Source organism: Suillus plorans (assembly GCF_016647745.1).
Source record: "Suillus plorans strain S12 chromosome Unknown HD556scaffold_140, whole genome shotgun sequence".
NCBI lineage: Eukaryota > Fungi > Basidiomycota > Agaricomycetes > Boletales > Suillaceae > Suillus > Suillus plorans.
This window is the reverse complement of record NW_024537524.1, coordinates 16492-26803: the sequence shown is the minus strand read 5'-3', so window position 1 is coordinate 26803 and position 10312 is coordinate 16492. Positions and strand designations below refer to the sequence as shown.

Below are 10312 nucleotides of genomic sequence, written 5' to 3'. Positions count from 1 at the left end.
ATGCCAATGTATCTGTGTGATGTCGTCTGGATCTTGGCAGGTTGGCAGATCGGAGCCCTGGACAACAACGAACTCTACGATGCATTCAAGAACTTCGACTGTATGGTGGACGGAGACATCACGGCCTGCTGCCGAATTGTCAATAAATATGCTTATTGCTGGTGGAACGATCATTTCGACCTCGGTCCTTTTGAGATGCCCAACCGCATCTCCCTCCTTGAGGTCAAGGAGTTGGTTGAGGAGCATTTTGAACAGCTGGTGAGTACTTCTCTTCGGATTCAGCAGGATTTCTCTGATCATTTTGTGTACGCCCAGCCTGCGGGTCATCTCCTGATCCCAAAGCTGCCCCAGATGCCCACCAGCCGTGATCCCTTGCTGCACCAAGTCCGCTGCATCAGGGAAAACGTGCAACGGCTGGGAGAAGGTTTGCATAGCATGCTGCTCACAAAGGTAGAGGAAGGCAATCTTGCCATGGATGCATTAACCCAGCTGGAAGGACCGGTGGATGAGGTAATGGATGCCATGCGAGCATCACATGAATTGATCGACACGCTCGGCATCAAATGGGAGTAGAGCCCGGGTTCATAGTTTTCAGTCCATATCTGTACATACATTTATTTCTCGTATATGTTGGTACTGATTATAATTAAATGGCGCTGGTGCATTACCTCAGTAGGAATCAAAAGAAATGATAAGATGTATTAATGATGAAATTTGAAATTAGTGTGCCTGTATTTCCGCGCTTGCATGTGTTTCCCTCCAGTTCGCTTACATGTACCACAGGTAATAGTCCATGCACCTCAATTATGTCCCGGACGTGCTTGCTGCACAAGGCTCAGCAAATGGTGCAATAAATGTGGGCTGATTGATGGATGTCCTTTGATCTCATTCCCGTCATGTCTGATATCCCCCCAGAGTGGTCCTCCTGCTGGGATCACGTGTTCCACCGCTTGAATAAATTCCATCCTCTTCCCGAGATCCCAGCTGACTGGGCCTTGCACACCGTTAATTTGGCAAGCGAGTGGGTGGAGCAGCAGTATATGGCCCATCTTGCTGGTAGACCTCTCATTCCCCCACCTCCCGAGCTTGATGTTCCCACCATCCTTGCATGCAGCCAGCTCGCATTCCTCCTGGCTGAGGCCTACCGGAATCCAAGTCAGTCCCTTGACTATTATGTTGATCCTTCCTGGCCTTCGGGATCAAGTCCAACTGGATATTGACCTGATTCATTACAATGAAGCTCTCACCAAACGGGAGACAGGTATGAATGACACGCACGAAAGATCGCTCTTGGCTAGATTCCCTCCTGCTGAGAGAATGCTCTTGACCCATCCTTCGGTTGTATTGGATTCTGGCTACAGGATCATTATCTGGTACATCCCGGAGGCACTGCATGGCTACATCCAGGTCGGTACTTTATTGAATTCTATGCTGCCAATTTATCATGCAGATGTCAACAGAGTGATATGTACACCGCCACTCTCAGAATGAGTCACCACCTGCGAAAGAGTGTTACCCGCGGAGCTGGTCAGTGGAGAACCAATGGTGCCAACTTCCATGCCACCAACGGTGCTGATGTTACCCCCGGGTGCATCAATATAGCTCCGTGCTGGTTCCAACAAGGCCGAGAGGTAAGAGGTTGTTTTTCTATCAGCTACCGACGTATCTGACATCCAATAGTGCCAGGGTACACCTCCTGAGAATACCCGGGATGGGTTCATGCCGGAGGTCTCAGCTACCCTGAAGGGTGAAAGGGGCATGTCGATGATTTTTGAAATGCAGAGACCTGGACTGTTGGCTTCAGCTGCCATGCGTGTCATGCCCACAGCAATACTGGGCTTCCGTCTGAACCCACATCAAACTCAGTCATTGGGCCGCTTCTTAGGGGTTGGAAGACATGTACCAAAACCTCAAGCATTGGGCGTCCATCTACACCGGAGTCGCAGTTATGTGCAACAGATTGTCTCCATACCACTGAGACCTGAAATGTCCACCTGAAGGATTTGATATCCTGACGAGCATCGGGAGTTATCGGCAAGCCGTGATGCATTTGATCAACCTCGGAATCGATATAGCATATGATCCCGGCGTCATGGTGGGCTACTCGGGACGACTCATTAGACACGGGGTTCGGGTGGATGAGGGCGACAGGATCGTTTGGGCCTGGTTTGTCCGTGACAGCGTCCACAACTATGCCCGAACCCCACGCCTGGAATATGCCAAGTACAACCCGCTTGACCTTGCCATGTATGAGCATGTTAAGTACAATCAGGCTGACTTCGTTAGGTATGGCACACTTGGACTGACATGTCCGGCCTGATGGATCATAAGGGACGCCTCTTCCCCCTTTCTTACATTACACCCCCAGTATTTTATTAATACACTATCCCTACCTTGATCATTTGCTTGCCGCTTACATCTTAAAGATATTTCACACCCATCCCTCCTTTTTTACATCACAACACACCATATTCATTCTCTTGTCATTTACATGTCATTCCTTGCCACACGCTCATTCATACCATTTCATGTGTGGTTCTGCTACCCATGTTTCTAGTTCGGGTGCAGGACCTGTTGAAGAACTTCTTCGGTTTTCATAACTGCAGAAGCCCTTCAACAGGCCCTGCATAGCCGGCTACACTGCGATCTCGGTAGTACACGTATTCGGGTGGTTTGATAGTTATTATCCCAATTTGACCGTGGGCTATGACACAATCTTGGTGGTATCAGCATCCGGAATGAAGGTTATTTCTACATGTAGATGAGCTCCAGGTAGCTGTGGAATGGTTCATGGCTGCTGTTATTCAAACCTGCCATTGTCCGCAGTACAATGACTGCGTCCTTCCGTATTGGCTGATGCTGTATCTCGGTAGGATATAATCCCGGGTCCACATGTGTTTAGATGGCATGGGTCAGGTTGTGCATATGTTCCGGAGGAAAGAAATTCTGAGCTCTTGGATCACGGTAGTACAATTGTGCAGACCCAGCAGTCTACCTCGGCAGCACCAGCAGTTGGCCCATCCCTATATCTCGGCTTATCATATCGGCCCTACTATTAATTAATATAGGTTGTATGGTTGTATGGGCCCAGTTGTTCACCTCGGCAGCACATTTGTCTGGGCCCATCCCTATATATTGCTTGCTCAATCAGCCCTACTATTAATTAATATAGGTTGTACTATTGTATGGACCCATCCATCCATCTCGGAAGCACAGGCACCTGGGCCCATCCCTATATCTCGCCTACTCATATTGGCCCTGCCATCAGTATGGGTATACTATTGTATGGGCCCAACCATCCATATTGGTAGCACAATACTTATATCACATACTGGGCCCACCCCTAAATTATGGACCACAAGACCATATCTTGGGCCCACCCCTCTCCATCAGTACACCTTCATTTGGGCCCATCTTGGGTGACCCGTCTCATTGGGCAGATTATCAACTTCGGGTGGCCCTATATATCGGAAAAAAGTTACTGAAGGGGCTCTCTTGAGTTGCGAAGGAGCCATTGGATTTTCTTCGGAGTTGCTTATATCAAGATCATTTGATGCCTTCTTTCACCTCGTTGGGGCTGTTAGAGTTTCACCAGTTTTTTGAAGTTGTGCAGCATGACCACCGATACCTCGCATGGACCGTGAGCTTCATCGAGCAGGATCAACATCTGCTCATGCCACCTTGGCTCCCTTCCTCAACTTATTGCCTGGGGAACCTTGTCTGGCCCTTTTCTTGGGAGGCATCGAGTGAAGAAAACAAAGCTGTAAGGTAGTCAGTTACAGTAATACTTAAAATGTATTACATAAGCTAATCAGCACTTGGACTTGTTTGCACAAGGAACCATATGAAGGGCAACCGGCATGCACATGAACACTGATGTTAGTAAGGTCTTAGTTCATGAGTGAAGATGGCATAAAGTATTCTTGAGTTTTGTGTGAAATAAGATAACTAATAATGAGCCAAAGAAATCGCACCTGCGCTTCCTGCCTTTTGAGTTCTTGAGTGTACAGTTAAACATAATGGACGTGCAGTTAAACCTGCTTCCGAGTCTTTCATTTAGAACGACGAGGCTTACTAGGAAGTTCCTCAGTCATGGAGCCAGCACCTGAGACAGGAAGTTCGTTTGGGCCAACAGATGGCAATGATGGGAGTGGAGGAGGAATCATTTTGTTCTTCTGCCCGGAGCGACGAGGTCGAAGACGAGTCTCCTTGATCATAGGGCCAGAAGTGGGGGGAGGAGAAGAGGAATGAAATGGTGATGCCATGGAGCCAGAAGCTGAAGAAGAAATTGCGCCCCGGGTAACAGATGGCATTGACGGGAGTTCAGGAGGCAGCATCTGCATTTTCCACCCCGAATGATGGGGCCGAACACCAGTATCCTGGGTCATAGCTTCAATAGGAGGGGGTGGGAGAGAAGCAGGAGGGAGAAAAGTGGGGTGATGAGGACGCGCAGGGAGAGGAAGAGAAGTAGGAGGAGAAGTAGGAGGAGAAGTGGCGATAGATGGCACTGGCAAAAATGCAACACTTAGCGATGTTGGGGTACCTGGAAAGCTTAGAATTTTCTCCAAACCCTGTTGCATAATCTTGAGGATTTCCTCGTGAGACAAGTCATGTTCGTTGTGTAGTGCATCCCCAATTGCCTTGCGCCATTCCTCAAGGATGGGGCGACAAGCTCAAAAGTATGGTGTCGGTTTGTAGTGTGGATGTTTCTCTATGAGAAATTCTTTCTTCAATGATCCACTAGTCCCGAGACCGTCTCCATCGTCAGGTAAGCCTTGCGCCACCTAGGGGCATTGACAGGGTGCACTCCTTCGGCTGACGCTTTGCCATTGGGTCCTTCATACGTGGTTGTGAATTCGAGGAGGATATAAAAGAGTGACTCCAGGTCGTCGGAGGCTCTGTGGTCAATCACAGATGGACGCGGAACGTCTCCTATGAGCTTTAGAAGATGGCAGGATATATAGGGTACAGTTCCCTTCAAGGTTGAGGCATATGAGCTATATATATAAACAAAGAATGTATAGAAATATAACTTACAGTACCACACGAATCTACTGCTGCATTATTTTTGAGGAATTTGGCATGATCAAAGTCGATGAAGTAGCCCTTTCCATCATGGATGATTATATTGTTGGGACTGAGGTCACCATGTAGAATGTTCCGCTGGGTGACCATTGCTTCATGAGCTGGTAGTGGCTGTCATTACAAAGAACTTTAACAAACACGAAAGAAACTCACCAACGATAAGATCTCGAAAAACGCTGACTAGCTCAGGGAGGGACTTGAAGGTCGTCAGCGGAAGCCTGCAAGGGGTCAATAGCATGTGATGATGAACCTTGTTAGAGTATATCGGTGCTTCTGGAAGGTATTCGCTAATGTGTTCGCGAATCCTCGCTGTGCAGTCTGATTGTCCGGCATACTGGACGTCCCAATATTTTTTGAGACTGACCACATTTGGAATGCCATCGACTGCCTGGAGGAGTGTCACTTCATAATTCAGGTTTTCTGCATCGACCCAACAATCCTTCAATGCAAACTCTGTTCCGTGCTGATCTTGAACACGATAACAAACGGTCCCGTGCGAAAATAGACCACGACTCTTCCATAAAATATTCATAATCCAGTACACCTCACTGTCGTTGTCCATTACCCAGCCTTTTGTTCCTTCCGGCATGGGATCTATACCCTCAGGAAGATCATTGTGAGAACCAGTGGAGCAGAGGTCGGTACAAATGTGAACAGTAGGATCGAACCCAAGGGAAGCTAGGTCTGATAGTGTTATTGTGTTTAAGACATCGACGAAACGCATGGCACTTGAACCAATTGGGACAGGTTGAGAGATTATCATTCCAGAGCGGTCCATATAATGAGTGCGGAGCTGGAGGTTTGCGATACTAAATGAAATGACGAAATGGCGCCACAGCTGTTCTCACATTATAAGATAACCCTTGGTGGCGACCCCTAGGAATATGGGTATATCTTTTCCTTGAACTAATTCCGACTTGGTGATCTCGATATTGGTGAGAACATCCGCCCAGGTCTTTTCACCTGATTGACTCTTTTTCAGCCTGAAGTCCATGAGGACTAAAATCAGGCTTGCGCGAGTCGGTGGCATCTGGAATGGGTGTGGTGGCGAATTCGGAGGACCAGTACCGTGGTTCCGGGACGACATTGAAGGGAAGGGGGTTCGGTGAGTCTGATTGGGAGGATTCGTCACTGGCCTCACGGATGATATTGCACATAGCATAGTATATACTCCGCAAGAGGCGCTCCCAGCTTTTCTCTTCTAATGACTTGACGGGAAGGTTTGGTCTCTTTTGTCCAGCTGCAGCATTGAACGATTGCTGCGACCAGCTGGCATCTGTGTCCATCATTGAATCTTCATCTATCTCCTCCAGGTCTGTCTCAGTCTCCAACTCCCACTGCCGCCTTAACTTCTTCACAGGACCTGAAAAGGCACCATCGAGCCTCCATTCTAGACCAGTCTGCAGGTTCTGTAATAAAGATGCTCCCTGTAAGAGCACTTCACCTTTTTTTTTGATGTATCTGATGCCTAAGATATCTTTGGTTGTGAGGTCCAATCCCGGAATAAGGGCATCCAGGATGGATGATTTTCTGCCTTTCATCCCCTCCTCCCATAAGACTTGTCTGCCTCCAGCGAGCGCGCCATCCCTACCCACAGGTAAGAGTTTGTTTTTCATCAGTAAATCCATGTCTTCCTTCAAACGAGGTAAAAAATCGCCACCAGCAGGGATGGAGCTTGTAACTGTTGCCAGCAGATAATGATTGGTAAAAGACAGTGCCATTGACATGGTCAAGATGTTTTACACAGCAACGTTGTGCTTAGACCTTCCTTGCACAATGCACAATGCGCCACGCTCATTCATATTGTGATATGTGATAGGCTTCTAAATTTATCCTTAATGGAGTAAAGATATTCTCGTGCCAACCAAACGATTCAGTTCAACAAGCAAATATTGTAAGTACTAGCATGATTGGATGTATCTACTAATACTATCATTGTGAAGCATAGTAAATGGCATCATAGATCTCTTTATTGAAGTATTTATTCAAGAAAAACGAGTGTGAATAATGCGAAGACATCGCTTTTGTTAATCGCGCATCCGCCACATCCCCCAGTCGAGGGATAACGCTGATGAACGCACGAAGTTGATTCAATGGAATGAAATTACCAACAGGAGAGCCGTCAGCATGCTTGGCGCTGTAATGAGACAACAATGGCTGAATACTACTCGAAGTAAGTAATCAGCAATATAATAATGTTGTGGTCTGCACGTCCTAGTCTGCTATACTTGAAGACAAGTGCGTTCAACCCGAGGGGTTAGCTATCTGGAATAAGTCTGAAAACAGTGAAATGATAAGTGATCAAAAGTCCGAGCATGGGAAACAAAGTTCGGAGGTATAATCACTAGTCCGACGCCAAAGCATCGGATCCGATGTTTTTGGGTTAGTGGACTAGCGGGTTTCGGGTGCGGGTTCAGCGGACTACGGAGAATAATGACAACGAATGTCGGGAAAGCGAGCGGTATGCGGTGAATATCGATAAAGACGGTTATTTCGGATAGAAAGAGTGGTAATATTCGCAATGTCAACTAAGAACTATGAAATATCGGGTTTGACCACAAAGCATTGGAGAACGGCTCCCCACTACTTGGATGATGAATAATGCTTGAGGTCAGTCCAATATATATGTAAGTACGTAGAAATGCGGAACCCGTAGGCGAAGGTAGCGGCCGATGATTTCGGATCCGAAGTACATGTAAATAAACATGAGGCGCTGCGGACTATGGGAAAACATGTAATAGCTCTTGCTACGACGTGAGTAATGTGCGAAATAATGAACTATGCACCTAGTGGGGCTAGCAAGACAGGATGGGACACGGATAGGACAAGTGCACGGGAAAATATCGGGTCCGCTGCAGCCGAAATGTCGGGTCCGCTAGTCAAAGTGTCGGATCTGCTGGAGGTGATTAACGTGTGATGGGCATTTGACATGAATCATGAAACAACTGAATACGAACCGCTTCTTGGACCTGAACCAAGTGGCACCCCGATCAGGACCCCAAAAACCCAATTTCAACATCGCACTCAACAGCGCCAAGGCCGCCAAACAGCGCCTCTGCGCACCCAACTAACCACTTAGAATCATCCAGCCTCCCTAGATATAGACCAGAAAACCCAGAAAACTCCCAAAAACAACCAGATAAGCCTACAACCAAGAAAAACACTACTACTAATATGCCTCCGGGTAAACAAGCCTCCGGTAACAGATCAAGCTCATCCAAACCTAATTCCCCGACTCCAACTACTGGACTCAACACCCGCAGAACCACCAGAACGAACACTTCGCTCGAGGAAATTATGGCGACACCCAACAGTGTAATGGACACTGACAGTGCCGAAAAATTCCTCGCTTCCAAGCTATTATGTCACGAAGGCCAACCATACACCCTGAATCACCTCGTCTCTGTACTGTTCCACATAACCCAGATGTTGTTACGACTGGGATGAGTCGAGCTATCTCTGTCTGAGTAGACAATCGGCAGGATGCCTAGATAGACGTAAGTCTGCTCTCGATTGAGAGATCAAGGTTTCTGGCTAAGGCGAGTGTCGCTGACTCCCTTAGAATAGTGGTTCTAGACAGTAAGGTTGAAGACCTTACTGAAGGACAATGTTCCAGGTAAAACCCAGTAGATTAAAGTAAGTAATACAACAGTAGGTAGGTAGGTTTATATACCAGTGTTCAAGCGGAGCTTGTAAATGCGTTATCAAGATAGAAGCAGAAAGAGGCGGACAGCCCGCTTGGTGAGATAAGAGATAAGCATGATAAGAGATAAGCGTGGTACGGACGGCCCGTTTAGAGGTAGCAAGGAAATGAATATAGGGGTTTAAATGTTACTGTAACATTACCCCCTTACTAGGGTTGAAACCACCGGATTCAATCATCCTGGTTAGCATAGTAGATGGGATCGTCAGAATACTCTAAGTCGTCTTCTGGTCCAGCCTTCATGCGTTCCTCCGAATAGAGCATTTCTTCTTCCCTGCATAATGCTGCGTATGCGTCATCGGCGTCGTTCTCCCAGGCTGCGAGTGCCTGGTAAAATCCTTCGTCTTTCCAGGTTAGAGAAGTAGGGGTTTCTCCAGTATAGTGTGGGCAATAAAATGAAAGATGGCCTGGAGACAATTCTCGACAGACGCGACAGTAGTAGTCGGAGCAATTAGTTTGCCTATGCCCGATCGTTTTGCAGTATCTGCATACGCGGTTTTCATCAGGATTAGAGGAGGTCGCTCGTAAGGGTGATGGGCCTGGCTTAGGACTAAGTGCTTCATCTGCACTGGTGGCGCGTCTCTTTCCTTTATCTTTACCAGAGCGCCGAGCTCGCGTTCTTTTCCTGGTTAAATCGGTTCGTTGCATGGGGTGCCTAATGGCTACACCTCGTTGCTCTGCCTCCGCGATTAGCTCAGCAGGAGTGGCAGGTTGAGTTCTTCCCAACGCTTGCATGGGTACTATTCCATCCGTGAAGGTATGCGTCGATAATGAATCCGGAATGACAATCGGGGGATGAATGTGGAGCGAGGCCAATGCGTTGGCCAAGTCCTGTTCTTCATGATAGGATAAGAGTTGTTGGTTTGGATCAGCAGTGATCTCTTCGCGGGTAGCAGAGAACGCAGTATAAAGATGGGGAGGGTGTTCAATAGTTTCCACCGTAGGGGCTGGTACGGGGATTGCTTGGCGGTTTTCTTCTCTGAGGGAAGCTAACATGGCTTCCGTTGTCTGCGCGAGATTATTGACCGCAGCCAGTAACTCATTAGGAATGTGAGAAGAGAGAGTAGGAGCAGCGTCTTGGTATGAGGGAGGAGGGACTCCTCCGGTGGAGCCCATAGGGGAAGGTGGGCGCGCAACCCCTGCGGTTTGTTCTGAGACGATGTGGATGACCGTTCTAATATCGTCTTTAACTTCTTCAGGAATAAGGCGCAGAGCAAAGTTGCGTATGCGCCTCTGCATATGCATGAGACTGTGGCGGACCGTGTTGTCTTCAACGAGACGACAGACTCGTTCGATGATCTCGGTGGCTCTAATGATGTTGATGAGGAGGTTGATAGAGTGGGCGTTTCTTCCGAAGAGGACTCTGGTGAGCTCAATGGCATGTTGGGGGCAGAGAAGTGCTGCCTCAATGAGAGTGAGGTCTTCAGCTTGGGTGATGTACGTTTCGTATCGTTCGTCATTGGAGTCAAGGGCGGAGGTTTCGAAGGTGGAGTGGTATGGCAGAGTGTAGGTGGATGCGGGGAA

The 10312-nt window shown here is 47.9% G+C and overlaps 4 protein-coding genes across 4 annotated transcripts; 3 read left to right on the top strand and 1 right to left on the bottom strand.

Moving 5' to 3' along the window:
- Positions 1-573, top strand: HD556DRAFT_1315000 (uncharacterized protein; the record flags this gene model as incomplete). The annotated part of the gene is made up of 2 exons (XM_041301053.1): positions 1-258; positions 286-573. 2 exons carry the CDS (start codon positions 1-3, stop codon positions 571-573), a joined length of 546 nt encoding a protein of 181 aa, XP_041152008.1.
- A 323-nt stretch (positions 574-896) lies between these two features.
- On the top strand, positions 897-2320 carry HD556DRAFT_1314999 (uncharacterized protein; the record flags this gene model as incomplete). Its single annotated transcript, XM_041301052.1, has 5 exons — positions 897-1155; positions 1262-1407; positions 1461-1631; positions 1681-1945; positions 2001-2320. 5 exons carry the CDS (start codon positions 897-899, stop codon positions 2318-2320), a joined length of 1161 nt encoding a protein of 386 aa, XP_041152007.1.
- Positions 2321-4052: 1732 nt separating this feature from the next.
- Positions 4053-6812, bottom strand: HD556DRAFT_1451679 (uncharacterized protein; the record flags this gene model as incomplete). Its single annotated transcript, XM_041307996.1, has 6 exons — positions 4053-4571; positions 4754-4975; positions 5038-5186; positions 5239-5281; positions 5336-5894; positions 6049-6812. 6 exons carry the CDS (start codon positions 6810-6812, stop codon positions 4053-4055), a joined length of 2256 nt encoding a protein of 751 aa, XP_041152006.1.
- A 426-nt stretch (positions 6813-7238) lies between these two features.
- HD556DRAFT_1314997 (uncharacterized protein) lies at positions 7239-8002 on the top strand (the record flags this gene model as incomplete). Its single annotated transcript, XM_041301051.1, has 6 exons — positions 7239-7258; positions 7304-7323; positions 7394-7546; positions 7696-7712; positions 7742-7839; positions 7876-8002. The coding sequence occupies 6 exons, from the start codon at positions 7239-7241 to the stop codon at positions 8000-8002; spliced, it is 435 nt and encodes a 144-aa protein (XP_041152005.1).
- Between the last annotated feature and the right edge of the window lie 2310 nt (positions 8003-10312).